The sequence below is a fragment of the Piliocolobus tephrosceles genome, chromosome 17, assembly GCF_002776525.5.
Source record: "Piliocolobus tephrosceles isolate RC106 chromosome 17, ASM277652v3, whole genome shotgun sequence".
NCBI lineage: Eukaryota > Metazoa > Chordata > Mammalia > Primates > Cercopithecidae > Piliocolobus > Piliocolobus tephrosceles.
In genome coordinates, this window is record NC_045450.1 from 42,658,477 (window position 1) to 42,678,236 (window position 19,760).

Consider the following 19,760-nt stretch of genomic DNA (forward strand, 5'->3'; position numbering starts at 1 on the left):
TTTTTTTTTTGAGACAGAGTCTCTTGTTGCCCAGACTGGAGTGCAATGGCGCAATCTCGGCTCAGTGCAAGCTCTGCCTCCCGGGTTCACGCCATTCTCCTGCCTCAGCCTCCTGAGTAGCTGGGATTACAGGCTTGCACCACCACGCCTGGCTAATTTTTGTATTTTTAGTAGAGGCAGGGTTTCACCATGTTGTCCAGGCTGGTCTCAAACTCCCAATCTCAAGTGATCTGCCCGCCTCAGCCTCCCAAAGTTCTGGGATTGCAGGTGTGAGCCACGGTGCCTCACCATATACTTTCATTTCTCTTGGGAAGCCTCCTGGGGTAGAATCTTCCAGATGACCCAATCATATGATACATTTGTTCCACTTTTTAAGAAACTGCTAACCTGTTTTAAAAGTAGTACTCTGGCCGGGCGCGGTGGCTCAAGCCTGTAATCCCAGCACTCTGGGAGGCCGAGACGGGTGGATCACGAGGTCAGGAGATGGAGACCATCCTGGCTAACATGGTGAAACCCCGTCTCTACTAAAAAATACAAAAAACTAGCCGGGCGTGGTGGCCGGCGCCTGTAGTCCCAGCTACTTGGGAGGCTGAGGCAGGAGAATGGCGTGAACCTGGGAGGCGGAGCTTACAGTGAGCTGAGATCCGGCCACTGCACTCCAGCCTGGGTGACAGCGAGACTCCGTCTCAAAAATAAATAAATAAATAAATAAATAAAATAAAAGTAGTACTCCATGTCTTGCCCAGGGTGGGTAGTAGTTATACGGGGTCTCATTTTGTAAATTATTAGTTACATTAGATATGTATGCACTTTCTGTATTTCTTCTATTTGATAACTTTAAAAGAGTCAAGAACTAAATTGGGGGTGGGGTGGTGAGTGGAGTCAACTCTGGGAAGGTTTTCTGTAAGGGGTAGCAGTTAGGGATGCTGTTCTGGGGGCTGTATGGAGCACTGGAGGAGGAGCAACTGGGGAAATAAATCCTACAGGAATTTCACCGGAGGGGCTCCAAGACCCATCGGGCTCAGCCCCTGGGCAGGTATATGCAAAGCACATGCCAATATATGCAAATAAGTTAGGCTCTCCTGAAGTTTCCTCACCTTGGGGGTTTTTGTCTCTAATAGTTGTGACCAGGATGGTGGGCAGGCCCCAGGGCTTTGGGGTGCTAGGCTTGGGCACTCACAGACTGGCTTTCCTGGGAGTGGGGAGCCTGCAGTCCTGCAGGGGCTGAGGGTGGAGTATCATCTGCTAATCCCTGGCCTGCTGAGGCCACCACTCTCTTTGATCCCCTCACGCTTACCCTGGATACTGGCCACAGCTAATCTCCACTCCTGGAGACTCAGGGGCTGGCAGACAGTGTACTGCCCTCTTCCCTGAGGGTTGCAGGGAGAGGAGATCCCTCTCAGCATCCAGATCTTCCTAAGGGCAGGTCCTGGAGTCCTTGCCTAACACAGAGGAGAGCCTTGAGGCCCAGAGAGAGGCGGTCATTAGCCCAGGATTACACAGCCTGCAGTGGGCTGAGTAGCCATTTCTGGCCTGCCTTGGCCTGACTACCTCCAGGGAACCACAGCTCCCCATCTGACATTTCCCAAGATGCCTGGCCTGTGCTGAGGCCTGGGAGACCACAGCCTTCAGGAAGGCTGGGAGGAAGTGGCCAGAGCACAGGAATTCTGGCACAGGCTCTTCTTAGAGCCTGTAGTTGCCAGGGTTGCTAAGGAGTGGGTGCCTCAGAATCAGGCTGCAATGGGCATTGTCTGTGCACAATGTTCCTTTATTCTGCTGCTGTCCATAATGAGAGACTCATCCACCTCACTTCCTCTTCTGCCCATTGAGCAGTCGAAGAGCTGAAAGTCCTTATAAGCCTGTGCACCTGGGCCTGGGCCCTACAGATAAGGTAGCTGCTATTGGTGAGTCAGAAGCAGGGAGCCCCCTCCTCAGTTCCCCATCTCCATGATCCCTCTCCCTGTCCCTCCCCAGGCAGTCACATCCCCTAAGGCAACTTCCCCATGCCTTGTCACCATGTCCCCTCCCTGCTCCTCCATGATCTAAGGTCCTCTCTCCGCCTGCCACCCTAGCTCCCACGTCCACCTCTCACCTCTAAATCAGAGTCAGGAAGAAAGCAAGCTGTCTCAACAAATTCTCACTAAAGTGTAAATGACTGAAAGGCTCCTGGGACTATCTGCTTTTTAAAGGGAGGCACTGGGTATCCAGTAATGCTTTTCTAGTTCAAATATATCATGTTGCTCCCATTCCTGAAAATATTTCTGAGTCAATTTGTAGAATTTTGGGTACATACCTTAGCTAAGGCAAGTCCATAATTATCCACCCAGAGGCATACAGCATACTGAGCTACATTCTGAACCCACTTGCTGCTGCACTTTCCTGCTCATTATTTAAGAGTAGACTCACCGGGCACGGTGGCTCACCTGTAATCCCAGGACTTTGAGAGGCTGAGGCAGGTGGATCACTTGAGGTCAGGAGTTCGAGACCATCCTGACCAACACGGTGAAACCCCGTCTCTACTAAAAATACAAAAACTAGCCGGATGTGGTAATGGATGCCTGTAATCCCAGTTCCTCAGGAGGCTGAGGCAGGAGAATCACTTGAACCTGGGAGACAGAGGTTGCAGTGAGCCAAGATGGTGCCACTGCACTTCAGTCTGAGCAAGAGAGTGAGACTCTGTCTCAAAAAAAAAAAAAAAAAAAAAAAAACTAATAGACTCAAATATCACCTCTTTTAGACCATTCCTGGAATGTCCCAACCCCAGCCTCCCCAGAAACACACACTCTGTACTGACCTCCCTCACAGCCATGGCACAATGTGTGTGTGTGTGTGTGTGCGTGCGCGTGTGTGTGTGCGCGCGCGTGTGTGTGCGCGTGCGTGTGTGCACGCGTGTGTGTTGAGAGGGGATTGGGAAGGTTGTCTCTGTTGTCTTCTGTTACCTGAATGCTCCTGCCACCTCATGCTGAGCTCCGGAAAAATGGCCTGGCACACAGTAGGTGCTAAATAAATGTTTGCCAAGTAGACATTGGCACTGGCCAAGGCTGTTTTCACGCAAAGAAGGGTGTCTGGCTGGCATGAGCCCAGGGTGAGCCCCTTAGAACCCTCTGCCCCTCAGCTATGGCCCGCATCATCGACCTGGTGCCCTGGGACGATGGCTCCACACATGTGTATGCCTCCCCGGCCATCCTGCTTCCTGTGGAGCGGCAGCGCAACCAGCTGGCGGGCGTGAAGCAGCAGCTCTACCACCCAGCCCTGCCCACCCTGCGCCACATGGACAGGGACACCGTCAAGGCCTGCCTTCCTGATGAGCACTGCCAGTCCACCACCTACTGCCGCAAAGGTCAGGCCACCAGTGCAGGATCCCCTTTGGGGAAGGGGCAGGTGGTTTCAAGAAAGAGGGTGACAGATGCAAGGATGAAAGAGGCCAGTCCCAGCTCTGCTGCTCCCTGCCCAGGACACTTCGACCAGGTCTGAGCCTCTGTCTACTGCTCAGTACAATGAGGATAATGACAAGGCCTGCCTTGAAGGGTTGTTATGGGGTTAGAAGGAGATAAGATGCAAAAAGCACTTAGAGGCTGGGAGCAGTGGCTCACGCCTGCAATCCCAGCACTTTGGGAGGCCAAGGCAGGCAGATGACCTGAAGTCAGGAGTTCGAGACCAGCCTGGCCAACATGGTGAAACCTCATCTCTACTAAAAATACAAAATTAACCAGGCGTAGTGGCAGGCGCCTGTAATCCCAGCTACTCAGGAAGCTGAGGCATGAGAGTCACTTAAACCTGGGAGGCGGAGGTTGCAGTGAGCCGAGATCATGCCACTGCACTCCAACCTGGGCAACAAGAGCGAGTCTCCATCTCGAGAAAATAAGCACTTAGAGTAGTGCCTGACACATAATCTGTGCTCAAAAAGTGTTGCTGATGCCATTGTTGCTGTTGTTTTGTTTTGTTTTGTTTTTTGAAGGCAGTGTCTTACTCTGTTGCCCAGGCTGGAGTCAGTGGCATGATCACAGCTCACTGCACCCTCGACCTCCTAGGCTCAAATGATCTTCCCATCTCAGCCTCCTGAGTAGCTGGGACCACAGACACATGCCACCACGCCCGGCTAATTTTAAAAAATTATTTGTAGAGACAGGGTCTCCCTGTGTCGCCTAGCCTGGTCTCAACTCCTGGGCTCAAACGATGCTCCTGCCTTGGCCTCCCAAAGTGCTAAGATTACATGCATGAGCCACTGTGCCTAGCCTGTTGTAATGAATGGAGAGAGAACTGGGCAGAGGTTGGCAGGTGCAGTGGTAGGAGTCATAACAGTATAACAGTAACAACTTCTGCCCAAGCATCTCTGTATGTGGAAAAGCAAGAGAAAGACCCCTCCTCACAGCCCCCATGCAGGAGAGGAGAACATGTGGGCCTTCAGGGCAAAAGAGCCCCATGGGCCTAGTGAATAACCCTGCATGGACTGAGGAGCTTGCGTGTGGAGGGATTTAGAAGGTATTTAGCAGATAAAGTCAACAGGAGTAGGTGCAGGCAGGGCGGGGTAGGAGGCAGAACAGGGGGGAGTGCAGGCCCATACCTAGGCTCCAGCTTGGGTGACAGGTGGGCTGAGGGTGTCAGAGACCGCACGGAGATCACCAGAGTTGCCACACGGGTCCTGATGGGAAACACAAATGAGGGAAGTGGGTGGGGAGGCTGTGGGGGAAGGAAAATTTCACAGGGAAATGGGGCACCCACACCTGCCCTGTTTAAACAGTAGCCATGGGGCTTCCTGCAGACTGTGCTATGTTGGAGGGGCCAGCCAGGTTACCAGTTCTTCCAATTTCCTGCTTCTGAGAGAAGCCAGGAATCTAGATTTTTAAAAGAAAGCTCTGATATAGATATGTATTTTGTTGTAAGCATATGCTTTAAATAAAAGTAGTAGTCACAACTTCAAAACTCAAAATGCTGTAACAATATGCATAGCAACAAGTCTCACTCCCATCACACCCCGTACAGGTAACCCCCCCACATTCTTAGTTTCTGATGTCTCTCCCTGGTTCACTAATGGGAATACAAACACATGTTATTTTGCTCCCCAATTTTTTATTACTGTTAACTGAAAAATCAAAAATTTATAAATTTAGGCAGGGCACAGTGGCTCACGCCTGTAATCCCAGCACTTTGGGAGGCTGAGCCAGGCAGATCACTTGAGGTCAGGAACTCAAGACCAGCCTGGCCAACATGGTGAAACCCCTGGCTTTACTAAAAATACAAAAATTAGCGTGGCAGGGTGGCAGGCGCCTACAATCCCAGCTACTCAGGAAGTTGAGGCAGGAGAATCGCTTGAACCCAGGAGGCAGAGGTTGCAATGAGCCAAAATGGAGCCACTGCACTCCAGCCTGGGTGACAGAGCGAGACTCCATCTTCAAAAAATAAAATAAATGTTTAAGTTTAGGAAAGGAGGCTTTATTTCTTATAAGGGGTTATAGCTGCAAGGTGGCCATCCCACAGGCTGGAAAGTGCCTCCAGATGAAGCCCAAAGATGGGCATGTCAAAGGAGGAGGGGTTGGGTAAGAGCTTTATGTTCAAAGGGTTGGCTAAATATACATATTCAACAGGTTACAGGAGGAGCTATAAATATTCATGAAGATAGTACTGACATGGGCTTAATGAACAAACTTGCATGTAACATACAACCCATGTTGGCTTTGAGGTGGAGACTTAACCTTTAAATGTATTACAATTAGGCCCTATATGACAAAAGATCTTTTCAGGATGCAGAGCTCAGCAAGTGAGCAGCCTCTGTCCATGGTTGGTGGTCTTCTCATCTGGAGAAAGTTACTGAAATCAGCCTCTTATGCAATCAAAGGCATAGCTGTGGCTGGTGGAACAGGGGGTCAGTTCGTCAGCATCTGTGAGCTGTATGAGTTGTAATTGTTTTAATATTGCTTATCTCAAGGCCAGTGCTAGAGAAAAAGAAAAACCTCGTGGCAATTAAAACATAGCTTATTTATTTTTTGTTTTGTTTTTTAGACAGAGTTTCCCTCCGTCACCCAGGCTAGAGTGCAATGTCACAAACATGGCTCATTACAGCCTCAACCTCCCAGGTTCAGGTGATCCTCCCACTTCAGCCTCCTGAGTAACTGGGACTACAGGCACACACCATCATGCCAGGCTATTTTTGTTGTTGTTGTTGTTTGTTTGTTTTGTGTGGAGACAGGGTTACACTATGTTGCCAGGGCTGGTCTCCAACTTCTACGCTCAAGTGATCCTCCAGCTTCAGCCTCCCAAAGTGCTATCACAACCAACCTGTAGTTTATGCTTTAAGTGTAGGGGTGTGTGACTTAACCCTTGCCTTGCATGGCCTTAGGTCCTATTAATAATCTGGTATCTTGGCCGGGCGCGGAGACTCACGCCTGTAATTCCAGCACTTTGGGAGGCTGAGGCAAGTGGATTGCCTGAGGTCAGGAGTTCAAGACCAGCCTGACCGATATGGTAAAACCCTGTTTCTACTAAAAATACAAAAACTAGCCAGGTATGGTGGTGTGTGCTTGTAATCCCAGCTACTTGGAAAACTGAGGCAGGAGAATTGCTTGAACCCAGGAGGTGGAGGTTGCAGTGAGCCGAAATCACACCACTGCACTCCAGCCTGGGCAACAGAGTGACACTCCGTCTCAATAATAATAATAATAATAATAATAATAATAATAATAATAATAATAATTTGGCATCTTGTTGCCACAAACAGTCTGTTCTCTTAGTCTTATAATCTCTCTTTTGAGACGGAGTCTCGTTCTGTTGCCCAGGCTGGAGTGCAGTGGCATGATCTTGGCTCACTGCAACTTCTGCCTCCCGGGTTCAAGTGATTCTCCTGCCTCAGCCCCCTGAGTAGCTATCTGGGACTACAGGCGTGTGCCACCATGCCCAGCTGATTTTTGTATTTTTAGTAGACATGGGGTTTCACCCTGTTGGCCAGGCTGGTCTCAAAATCCTGACCTCAAGTGACTGGCCTCCAAAACCACTGGGATTACAGGCATAGCCACCGCACCTGGCCTTGTGATTGCTAGTTTAACATTAATGCTGGTCATTTATTGTGTCTAAACCACAAAAAGGCAGGGATAGGATGAAGCATGTCTGACCTCCTGTCCCATTATGGCTGGGAACTCAGTTTTTTAAGGTTTTGGGGGGTCCCCTTAGCCAAGAGGGGGTTTTGCTCAGTCAATACATTGGGGAGACCTCAGGATTTTATTTTTAGTTTACATTATAAACATTTTCAAATGGAGAAAAGTTGCAAGAATATTACTATGAGTACCCACCACCTTCCGCCTGCTTCAGTTGATTTTTGCCATATTTTTGCTTCTCTCACCCTCTCTCTTACATTCTTGGACACCCTTCAGCAAGCAGCTCCCAATGACAAAAATCATCTTTCTGCATGACACAATACCATTATCACACCTAGGAAACTTAACAATACTTCTACAACATCTAATATCCAGACTATATTAAAATCTCCTCAACTGACCCCAAAGATGTCTTTTATGGCTTTAAAATGATTTTTTGGAACAAGAATTCAATCTAAGATTATGTATTTCAGTTACTTGTTATGTCTTTCATCTTAGTCTAAAACAGTCCACCCAGTTTCCATTGCCCACCATCATACCGACTTTTTAAAGAGTCTCCAAGTTGTGTTGCAGACAGTCCCATATGGTGAATTTGAGCCACTGTTTCTTTATGGTGTTTCTTATCTTGTTAATCTATTTTCTGTAAACCAGCAGCTAGGTGTAGAGACCTGAATCACCAGGTTAAACACTGCTGGCCAGAATCTTTCACAGGCAACAGATGCTATGTTTGCCATAATGCTGCAGCAGGAGGCACAGAATTTTATTATCACATTATTTGTGATGCTAAGCTTGATGATTTGGTTGAGGTGATGACCTGAATATATATTCTCTGTTTCCAAGAGTCTATGTTTAGTCTACCATTTTAAAGCAAACAGTAGGCTGGGCACGGTGGCTCACGCCTGTGATCCCAGGACTTTGCGAGGCCGAGGTGGACAGATCACAGGTCAGGAGTTGGAGACCAGCCCGGCCAACATGGTAAAACCCCATCTCTACTAAAAATACAAAAATTAGCCAGGCGTGGTGGCACGCACCTGTAATCCCAGCTACTCGGGAGGCTGAGGCGTGAGAATCGCTTGAACCTGGGAGGCAGAGGTTGCAGTGAGCCGAGACTGCACCACTCCACTCCAGCCTGGGCGACAGAGCGAGACTCCGTCTCAAAAAAAAAAAATTTTTTTAAGCAAATGGCAGCATATTATATATACCCTTCTGCACCTTGGAGTCCTTGTATAGGGAAATTCTTCAACTTGTTAATTTATTTATTAAAGACAAGGTCTCACTATGCCACCCAGTCTGGAGTACAGTGGAGTGCAGCCCTCAAACTCCTGAGCCCAAGCAATCTTCCTGCCTCAGCTTCCTGAGTAGCTGAGACTACAGGCTCAAGCCACCATACCTGGCATTTTTTGTGTGTCTTGATTTCTAGGCACTCTTTCAATATTAAGGAATATTAATTAATATTAATATTAATATCTGTAAAATAAGTGGAAATATTTTTTCAATTTGTTTTTTGACATTTGTTTTTGCCATGTAGAAGTTTATTTTTATGTATTTAAATTATCAATCTTTTCTTTAATGCTTCTGGATTTTTAATTAAAATTATTAAGGCCTTTCCCATCCCAAGGTTATAAAAGAATTCGCCCATGTTTATTTTTTACATTGGAATCTTCGGAGTTTTATTCTGTGGCAAGGGGTGAGATGTGATTACTATTTTATCTTAGATTTTTTTAAGTTGTCAAATTAAAAAAAAATGTAAGAGTCTCGCTCTGTTGCCCATGCTGGAGTGCAGTGGCGCAATCTCAGCTCACTGCAACCTCCACCTCCTGGGTTCCAGTGATCCTCGTGCCTTAGCCTCCCTAGTAGCTAGGACTACAGTCGTGTGCCACCACGCTTAACTAACTTTTCACATTTTTGGTAGAGATAGGGTTTCACCTTGTTACCCAGGCTGGTGTCGAACTCCTGAGCTCAAGTGATCCACCCACATCAGCCTCTCAAAGTGCTGGGATTACAAGTGTGAGCTACCGCGCCCAGCCTTTTTTCTTTTTTTGAGACAGGATCTTGCTCTGTCACCCAGGTGGAAGTGCAGTGGCATGATCACTGAAGCCTCGACCTCCTGGACTCAAGTGATCCTCCTGCCTCAGCCTCCCGAGTACCCAGGATTACAGGCACTCCACACCATGCCCGGCTAATTTTTGTGTTTTCAGTAGAGATGCGGTTTCACCATGTTGGCCAGTCTGGTCTGGAACTCCTGACCTCAAGTGATTCACCCGCCTCGGCCTCCCAAAGTGCTGGGATTACAGGTGTGGGCCATCGTGCCCGCCTCAAAAATTTTTTTAAAGTACAATGTAGGCCAAAATTCTTCTATAACCTCTGACCACTGGTGAAGGAGACACCTCTTCTCCCTTTCTCTTGTTTCAACAGATGAGTTTGACAATGCCCATTTTACACTCCTTGGGGTCCCCAACAAACCCCTGCAGTGTTTGGTGAGTGTCCTTTGCCCTGCCCTTGGGTAGCTAAGGGGCACCAGCCCCAAGCACCTCTGGTCCTGGGATCTACTCCCCGAGCACCTCCTCAGGTGCCTGCTTGGGACTCCCCACATCACCCCATCCAGGTTCCCGACTTCGGGCGCCCCCTTGGTCCAATGCACCGGGCCAGTTGTCAGCTGAGGCCTTTGGGATGGACTGGGATGGCTTCCCTAGGCTCCTGCGGCTACTGCTGCGCAGGCCTGACCCCCGTGGCCCTGTCAGGACATCACCGCGGCAGGCCAGAAGCTCCGCAACAGGTACCACGAGGGAAAGCTGGCGCCCATCGCGCCGGGCATCAACCGAGTGGACTGGCCCTGCTTCACGCGCGCCATCGAGGACTGGTCTCACTTCGTGTCCTCGGCTGGGGAGTTCAAGCTGCCTTGCCTGAGCAAGCGAGGTCAGTCTACGGGCCGCTAAAGGAACTGCAGGGCAAGTGGGCCGCGGGGCTGGAGCGGGGAGCGTGGACTGCGCACAGGAACTTAGGCGGCGGGCCAGGCAGGGACAGGGCGGGGACGCTGGGGTGCAGTGGTGGCACTTGCGGTGGGTGGGGCCGAGACGTGCGCGCGGATCTGGAAGCAGGACTGCCCGTGAGGAGGGGCGGAGCCAGGCAGAGCCGTCGGGGTGGGGGCTTTGCCCTGCGGGGCAGCGGAGGCGGGACCTGTTTTCCGAACATGTGTGGGTGGGGCTGGATTGTGGGCGGGGCGTAGGTAAGGAGTCGGGGCTTGTCCTTGGGGGGCGGATGAGCGCTCCAGAGGGGGCTCTCTGTTCGCAGTGGAGGGTCTCAGCGGCTACGCGGTGCGGTACTTGAAGCCGGACGTGACCCAGAGCTGGCGGGTAGGGAGCGCTGCGCGCAGACCCGTCCCTGGGCGGGGAGAGGGGGGTCCTGGTGGGGAGCGGCTTAAGCCGGGAGTTGAGGCGGGGAGGAGACCCAGAGCAGGGCCTCCCAGTCTTCAGGGCCACGGTCTCTACCAGGAAGCCCTGTGTGGGGCGTGGGCAGGGCGTCCGTGCTCCCCCAACTCACCGCGCCCCTATTCCCGCTGCCCGCCTCAGTACTGCCTCAACCAGAACCCCAGCCTGGACCGCTACGGACAGAAGCCCCTGCCTTTCGACTCCCTGTAAGTGACGCCACGCGCCCCGGGACCCCATATCCGGAGGAGGGAGGATGAGGTCTGGGCCGCTTTCCTAGCGCACACGCAATGACCCTTGAAAACGTGAGAACTGGGAAAAATTGGCTCCAATACACCAGAAACAAATTACAATTTCAAATGAATACACGTGTAATTCCTACTAAACGGAGCACCTTGCCCTCCCTGACAACTCCACCCTTGCGGAGTGGAGGCGTTTGCATTGGGTGTAGGCGCCCTGGAACCCTTCAGGAGGGATGGCGGGGAGAGGGGGTGGCCCCCGAGGTCTAGCGAGGAGCCCAGAGAGGGTCGCCCCTTCCCATCTCGGGTTCACCCGCCCCGTTCTTTCCCAGGAACACTTTCCGAAGCTTCGGCTCCAGCTACAGGTAGGGGAACGGTCCTGTCCCGCCCCACAGCCAACCACGTTCCCATCCGACAGCTGGGGACAGCCTCAGGGCTCCCCGACTCTGAGACCCCCCTGCCCTGGCGAGGAGGAGGTGCCCTCCTGGGAGGGCACAAGCTGCTTCGCTCTGGAGAGATCGCCCCTGGCAAATGTGCAGCCCACTGGGGTGGGGATAGACGCGGGGGTGGGGGTGGGGGTTCATATCCCACCAGGTTTGACTGGAGGAGGCCAAAAGGATGGGACGGGGGTGTTACCTGGAAGGAGAGAAAACAGACAAATAAGAAACACGAGGGAGAGCCAAAAATCTGCCTTTTTGGGTGCGGAGAGGCCCTAAGGGAGGGGGCTAAGTGGTGTTCCCGGCAGGGTCGTCCCACAAGTAAAAGCTTGGAGATAAGAACAAGAACGGAGGTTGCAAGATATTCAGACATTTTCATAACTGAGCCATCTCTCACCTTCCTCGCCCCACTTTGTACACTCCAGCAAGACTAGACTCCCCCGAAACCCAGCAGGACAAGCACTCTTCACACCTTTGCCTGTGCTGTTTCAGCGCCTAGATGGTCCTTCCTCCTCTGCCTGAAAAACTTCTTTGTGCCTGTTTTCTTTTTTCCCCCGCCTCCCCCCACCCCCCCAAAATCTAGCTCTGTCGCCCAGGCTGGAGTGCAATGGCGCCATCTCGGCTCACTGCAACCTCTGCCTCCCCGGTTCAAGCAATTCTCCTGACTCAGCTTTCTGAGTAGCTGGGATTACAGGTTCGAGTCACGAAGCCCGCCTAATTTTTGTATTTTTAGTAGAAATGAGGTTTCACCATATTGGTCAGGCTGATCTCGTGATCCACCCGCCTTGGCCTCCCAAAGTGCTGGGATTACAGGCGTCAGCCACCGAGCCCGGCCTCTTTCATGCTCTTTAAAGCCCAGCCCAGATGTGTCATCCTCCTTGAAGTTTTCCCCCACCCTCTGCCTCTCCCCAGCGGCTCACACTCCGTCCCATTGGTCACTACCTATGTGTCCATATCTTATACTACCCAGACTATTGCACTGTTATTATTGACAGAAACTAGCCTTCCCCTCTCCCACACAGGGGAACGTTTCTGGGTTTTGCTACCGTATGACGCCTAACAGAGTAGGTTCACTAAATGATTGAAAAATGGGTGAAGCTGTTCATAGTTAGGAATCAATGGTAGAGAAGGATGAGGCAAAGTCAAAGGAGGGAGGTTAGCTTGAAAGCTAAGGAGGACAGCTGAAAATACAGAAAACAGGGAGCCACTGAAGGCTCCTGAGCCACATAGAGGCTGGCTAGAAGCTGTGTTTTCAGAACCTAGAGGGGGAAGGCCTGATTTTTCCCCTAGGACACCCTGGAAACCCCCACCTCACCCCTACTTCTCTCCACAGTCGTGTCAACTATCTGACCCCCTGGCATTAATCTCTGGAAAGGAGGCTGACTCCTAGGCTGCCGGACGGTGCCACCTCAGGTCCCCTGGCCCGACCGAGGACTTATGGTGGCACCAGCCATCTCCCCAGGAGTTCAGCCTACTAGAAATAAACCTAATGCTTCCTTAGAGAGACATGCAATTGTCTGTGTGTGTGTGTCTTGCAGAGGCTGGGAGAGGGTCAGGGCCACAGGATGACAGTATCTTACCCTTGCCTGTCCCCAGCCAACTCCTGAAGAACTGGTGGGGGGTTGGAGAAAAATGTTTGGTGACCTGGTTCGAGAGTCAGGGTGTAAGCCCTAAGGTCCAGCCGGAATTGAGGTCCAAGAGCAAGAGATGTGATCCTGCCCCATGCCGGCAGCCCCACACCCAAACCCCCTCCATTTCGGATCCTGAATTTAAGCCCTAAAGAGAAAGGGAGGGGGTTAGAAAGCTATTTTTAGGTGCCTTTCTGAAGCTCTTGCCATACTGGTGTGCTCTGGGGGTTTCCCTGTGCCCGGGGTCCCCCTGAAGGTGTGAGAGCAGGCTGGGGCAAGGGGAGCTGGCCAGGACTATGGTCTTGATTCTTGTGATGCAACAGAATGTAGAGTCTAAACTTGCATAAGATGCATGAAGCCACTCAGAGAAGAAAGTTCCCCGCTCTCCAAAGCACCACCAATAAACATGTCATCTAAGCAAAAAGTCCTCTGCTCTATCCATGAGGCTTCAGAAATAGCCCTTGTCTACCCACCAACCATCCATTCCAAGCTGCTCCTGTGAAAAGAAGGCATGACGTTCTGGGGACAGTGTTGGGACTCCTGGCCCAGGTCTGGAATAACGCTATCCAGGGGGCTAAGGAAGAGCATCTCCAGCAATGGTAAGGGGGTGTATTAGTCTGTTTTCATGCTGCTGATAAAGACACACCCAAGACTGGGAAGAGAAAGAGGTTTAATGGACTCACAGTTCCACATGGCTGGGGAGGCCTCATAATCGTGGTGGAAGGTGAAAGGCACTTCTTACATGGTGGCAGCAAGAGAGAATGAGTGCCAAGCGAAATGGTTTCCCTTATAAAACCGTCAGATCTCATGGGACTAATTCACTACCACAAGAACAGTATGGGGGAAATCACCCCCATGATTCAATTATCTCCCACCAGCCCCCTCCAACAACATGAAGGAATCACGAGAGCTACAATTCAAGATGAGATCTGGGTGGGGACACAGCCAAACCGTATCAGGGGGTTAGGGCTGCTAGCATCTGTGCTTAGCTCCAGGACCTTCCAGGTACCCTACCCCCACCCCACCTGTGGGCAGCTGACAAGCATAGACCCAGATCAGGATAAATAGCTACCAAGCTAACAATCTACCTGCATAGGACTTCTGGTCCTGAAACCTGGGGCTTCAGGGACCCACAGACCTCCTGAAATCATGTACAGAATCATGTGTCCACCTTGGGACTGCACTTGGGAAGCCACTGGCAGAGCCGCCTGGAGTGTCAGAGTCACATTCTGTGCCTCTGTCCCCTCCAAATGACAACTCAGAGAAGAGCTGGACTTGCCCAGGGCTCACAGCAGGGATGCTAGAGTTCTGGCCTGGGAGAGGTGGGCCAGCCAGAGAACCCCAGCAGACATGCTGAAGCCTGCCAGATGGAATCAAGTGACTGCGGTGTTTTTCCTGGCCCTGCTTCCTTGTATGACTGGACAAGTCCCTGCCAGCATACAGCCCAGCAAACACTAAAGAGCTTTGCCTGGGCCAGGCCCTTTGCTGGTGCTGGGAGGACATAGACAAGATGCTTTCCCTGCCCTCCCTGCCTTTGAAGTGCTTCCAGCCCAGCAGGCCCAGCCAACGAGAACCTGAAAGTAGAGGTGATCACGTGAGTACACACCTAGACCATGTTCTCCCAGCCAAAACCCCATGAATGGCAACCCATACCAGCAATTTAATTAAAGCTTCTTGCCCACTGATTGTACATTTAATCCTGATCTCAATAATATAAATATAAAACATAAATACATGTATATATGTAATTAATATATATTTATATAAAATATATTAAAAAGTGTGCCTAAGAATAAAGGAAATGCAGAGTAGATAAGCATAAATGAGTCTCCTTTTATGTGCAATTTCTATTTTTAAGTGGAAGGCAATACATTAACCATCTTGCAGACCCCATGAGATGGGTAATTTTAGACCCATTTTACAGATGATGATATGAACTTCAGAAGGTTAAGTGGCTGGCCCAAGATCTGGTGATTGAAAGAGCTAAGAGTTGAAGTTGGCCTGCTTGAGCCCCCCCACCCCCATCCCCCGCCTGTGGCCACCAGGTTCTACTGCCTGCCTGCTACGGGACAGATCCAAACCAAGAATGGGGAAGAAACCAAAGGGGGCTTCCTGGGGGTGGGGACATCTGACTAGGCCTCAGAGGGAGGATAAGATGTCCCATCAGAAAGCTCTCTTGGGGCCGGGCAGGGTGGCTCACACCTGTACTCCCAGCACTTTGAGAGGCCAAGGTGGGCGGACCACCTGAGGCCAGGAGTTCGAGGCCAGCCCGGCCAACATGGCAAAACCCCATCTCTACTAAAAATAGCTGGATGTGGTGTGCATATCTGTAATCCCAGCTACTCTAAAGGCTGAGGCAGGAGAATCACTTGAACCCAGGAGGCAGAGGTTGCAGTGAGCCAAGATCAGGCCACTGCACTCCAGCCTGGGAATAGAGCAAGACTCCATCTAAAAACAAACAAAAATGAGAAAGCTCTTTTGGAGTTGCTGGCAGTGGCAGAATCTGCAGGTTGAGAATCCTACCCAGAGGCCAAAGGCCAGAGGCTGAGAGAGGGAAAGCAGCCCAGCCCAGCCCAGCTGAGGCCGCTGTGTCCCAGCATGCTGACACCCCCTCTCAGTCTCCAGGGACTCTTTGCTCATCAAAGAGTGTCAGAGCCACATTCTGTGCCACCCAGGGTCCCCTCCAAATGACAACTCAGAGAAGAGCTGGACTTGCCCAGGGCTCACAGCAGGGATGCTAGAGTCCTAGACCACATCGGAAATCTTCCCAGCAGCCATGGCCTTGGGGACAGTCCAGCCTCCACGGCCTGACCCCAATCCACTACTGTGGCCCTTTATCCCAACACAAACTCCCCTACAGCCTCCTTGCAGTTCCAGAGGCTCTGGGCTTCTGTCTGCCTCCAACCTTTGTTCAGAGCCTTCCTTTCACCAGAAATGCTTTTCCCCCACCTCTTCCTACCCAAATCCCACCCTCCATTCCAGGCAGGCTACTCTCAAGTCCTCCCATCTCCCCCCAGCTCTTCTCTCAAATCACAAAAACAGGGACCATAGCTGTCCTCGGGGCTAATTCATGCCCTCTGGCCCACCCTGGGCTCATTCACTGGCTCCTTTTATTCTAACTGGACCTGGGGCTCAGGAACGGGGCCTGTGGTCTTTTCCAGAACCAACACACCAATCAGGACTAAATTAACTACTACAGAGCTATAGCAGTGTTGAGTACAAAATCACTTGAAAAATGATGTCCTAACCCAGGGCCTGGGGCTGGCAATGGGGAGGTTCAGGGATAGGGTGAGGGTCCAAGCTGCGGGCAGGGGTGGGGCAGGGGTCAGGGAGAACTCGTGAACATCATACTTTGTACTAGATATCAGCAGTTTTGACATTTTTTTTACTGTACCTTTTGATATACAAAAACCTCAAGACCGTCTCACCTGAAGTTCGTGCCTTGTGCCCTGTAGCACCTGCTCAGTGCCTGGCAAACAGTAGGTGCTCAGTAATGCTTGTGGATGAACAAAGGCAGGAAGGCAGACCCAGGGTGGGGACAGAGATACACAATAAAGAAGGAGCCATCCCCTTGACTCCATTTCACAGCCCTGAGGAAGACTGTGTATCTGGCTGGAATCTTTGTAGATGAGAAAATCAATAGTGGCCAAGGCTTTTCTAGGAAGCACCACCTTCAAGAAACCAAGAAGCCACCTGCATAAGGATCAGATGTGGAGCTCGTGGGAGAGCCTGGCCCTCCTTAGTCTGGGGGACCTAGGGCCTTTGTGGCGCTACTTCTGTACATCTGGGAAGATGGAGCGCAGTGGCTTTGATTGTTCAAAGAGTTGAGAGAGGGCCACCAGAGGGGTTGGTCACGCCATCTGCCTGCTGCTGAAGAGCTTTTCTACTGCCCTGGCCAGCCCTGGACTGGTCCTGGCTATTGTTCCCGGCTTTCTGGCCAGCAAAGAGTGAGCAGGAGCTCTACATGGCTCAGACCCCACTGCCTCTCCTTCACCTGTGTGCAGGTACCAGGCTCACCTGGCCAACTCCCACAATTCCAGGCCACTTTCATCACTGCGTGGCTGTGAACAACCCCTGGACTTCCTAAGCATCTGCCCTGCCACCTTATAAGTATGGAATGAGGCTCAGACCTGCTGGCGGATGGGAAAAGGCTTCTGTACGGTGTATGGCAAGGCTGATGGGAGGGCTCTCAGATGGGAGGGCTGGGCTGGCTTGCTCTTGCCTCTGACCTCCCAGCACCAGTCCTTCTGCGTGGATACTACGTGCCAAACATGTCACACAAATCATTCCACTGTGCCCTTACCCTAAACCTCAGATGACAGCATTATTGACTCCATTTCACAGATGAGGACATTGAGGCTCAGAGAGTTTCAACAGCCTGCCCAAAGTCCTGGAACCAATGAGTGGTGAAGCGGGACTCTAGCCAGGGCTGCTGTGGTGCTCTGAACCAGGACACCACACTCAGTCTACTATAGTTCATGAGTACAGGTTCCACCCCCAGAAAGCAGCATCCTCTCCCCCGTCCCCTGCAGGGCTAAACATGGAGCAGAGCCAGAGCATGGTGGGAGTTTGGAAAAGCTGTCAGGATGATGGGCTTCCTAAGAACATCCTCTTTGGTGGCCCAGCCTGCCCTGGCACCAACTTCTAGGACCCAGGAGAATGGCCCCCTCCCCTTCCCACTCCTGGTGTCTCTTTCACTAGCCAGGGGGAATGACTAACTCCCAAAGAGGAGGCTGTGACAGTCTCTCCCTCCTCCTTCCTGCTTCCTCCCAGCCCTGGCCCTCATCTAGATGTCACCCTCATCCTAAAACACCACACTTCCCATCCTCCCAGTGGTTGGGCCAAAAGGAATGATTAGCCAGAGACTAAAGATACAGTACTAGTTTATATTCCTAGTCACAACATCTGAAGCTTCCCTTTAAGATGCTATGCTTGGCCGGGTGCAGTGGCCTGTAATCCCAGCACTTTGGGAGGCTGAGGCAGGTGGATCATTTGAGGTCAGGAGTTCAAGACCAGCCTGGCCAACATGGTGAAAACCTGTCTCTACTAAAAATACAAAAATTAGCCAGGCGTGGTGGCATGCGCCTGTAGTTCCAGCTATTCAGGAGGCTGAGGCAGGAGAATCACTTGACCCTGGGAGGTGCAGGTTGAAGTGAGCTGAGATTGCACCACTGCACTCCGACCTGGGTGACAGAGGGAGACTCGGTCTAAAAAAAAAAATGCTGTGCTGCAAGAGAAGGAGACACTCATCAGGTTTGGGAAACAGGAAATTGGCTGTCCTGTAGGTCAGCATTCCTGGGCCTATTGGTGGGAGAAGTACGTGTATGGCCAGGTGCAGTGAGCAGCTGCTTAAGCCGGTTTGTGCTGTTTCTGCCACTTACAACCAAGAGAGGCTAGTCGGAGATACCAGAGGGGAACAGGCTGGAGGCCAGGAGGGGCAGGGAAGGGAAAATGGGCCATGGGTTGATCCTGTCGCTTTCCCAGAATCAGAGCACCAGGCCTGCTGGTGGGGCACTGAGATGGGGAACTGAGGCCTGAGAGAGGGGCAGACAGAGGCCTCATGCCATGTGTTACCAAAGGGCCTGGCCTTGAACCCAAACATCTGGGCTCCCAGACCAGGGCCGCATTGGCTGCCCTGGTTTAGGCCCAGGCTGGAGCCTAGAGGCTGAGGACCTGGTGGAGGTGTAGGAACCCCACTGCTTTGTGAGGCAGGTAGGGGTGGGGACAAAGGAAGAAGAAGCCACTGCAGGCTCCATGTGAGCTCAGCCATGTCCAGCCAGGGCCCTTCCTATCCTGACCCATGCATGTTGTCAACCACTCAGGAGGGACAACCTGTGGTGGTAATTATAAAGCCTTACACACATGCCAGCACTTTCCAGGGGCCTCTCGGGATAGGTGGGTTTTGCCTAGGTCACATGGCGAGAAAGCAAGCTGGGACTTGAGCCTGGCATGGAACCAAGGCCCTGGGCATCCTCTTCCTGGGAGGTAGAAGCCTCTGGGAAGGAACCACATGGTTTCTCAAGGGCAGGGTCCTCCCATGACCACCTGGAGAGAAGAAGAGGAACATGGGGTCTGGGTCACATCTGGGTCCCCTGGCCTTTCGCACCTTCTGTACCCAGCTTTCGGGCCACCTGCAGTGTAGGCAGCTCCTTGTCCTTTTAACTCAGGGCAAGGGGCTCCTACTGACCACTTTCCACTGGCTCTCAGGTGCCCAGGCTTGGGAGGCTGTTTTTCCCTCTCCCTCCCGAGCCTCATCCCCACCTTTGAACAATAGACAGAGCCTGAGTTGCATCTGGGCCACCGGGACAGGGAAGGGGTGCAGGAGGAAAGGTGTGCTGGAGGGGCTCAGGTGGGAGGCAGCTGGGCTGGCCATGTACAAGGGTCACTGTGAGACAGGGTGGGTGGTCGTGGGGTGACAGCAGGTCCTCCCCCTCCTCTGGGGCAGGGCAAGGCTGGCTGCATCTGCTGCTGCTGCAGGCAGGCCCTTGGTTTTCCATCAGGGCTGAGCAAGCTCTCATGCTCTCCAGGCCCAGTGCCTGGCTTCCAGCCTTCCATGAGCTGCTGCTCTCTCACAGGTCAGCTCCCACTTCAGGGGCTGTGATTAAACCCAAAGGAAGTCAGGAGGCCTCGGGCTCATTCCTGAAAGCCCCAGGTGTCCTGGAGTTGGTACTGTCAGCATCTTCAAGCGTCCCCACCAGGGACTCTCTATGGGGCTCTATTTAATTCTCAAAACAACCAAGCAAGGCAAGGTGAACCTCCCCATTTTACAGATGAGGCAACTGAGTCCGAAAGAGGTTCCCAGGGCCACACAGCCAGAACATTCAAAGCTCAGGATTCAAACCCAGCCCTATGCCCCAGTCCCCAAGCCGCCACTCGGACCTGTGCCCCCCTCTGCCTCTCCATGTCCATTGTTCCCCTGTGGAAGAAGGAGCAGAACAAGCAG

General features: G+C 51.9%; 1 protein-coding gene across 1 annotated transcript; it reads left to right on the forward strand.

Moving 5' to 3' along the window:
• The first annotated feature begins 1,740 nt into the window (after positions 1 to 1,740).
• Positions 1,741 to 12,701, forward strand: TEPP (testis, prostate and placenta expressed). Its single transcript, XM_023209856.1, is given in 9 exon segments — positions 1,741 to 1,794; positions 1,796 to 1,904; positions 3,116 to 3,340; positions 9,504 to 9,565; positions 9,830 to 10,004; positions 10,380 to 10,441; positions 10,658 to 10,722; positions 11,085 to 11,117; positions 12,523 to 12,701. Coding segments are annotated over 9 exon segments (816 nt in total). The 3' UTR covers positions 12,554 to 12,701.
• Positions 12,702 to 19,760: the final 7,059 nt, after the last annotated feature.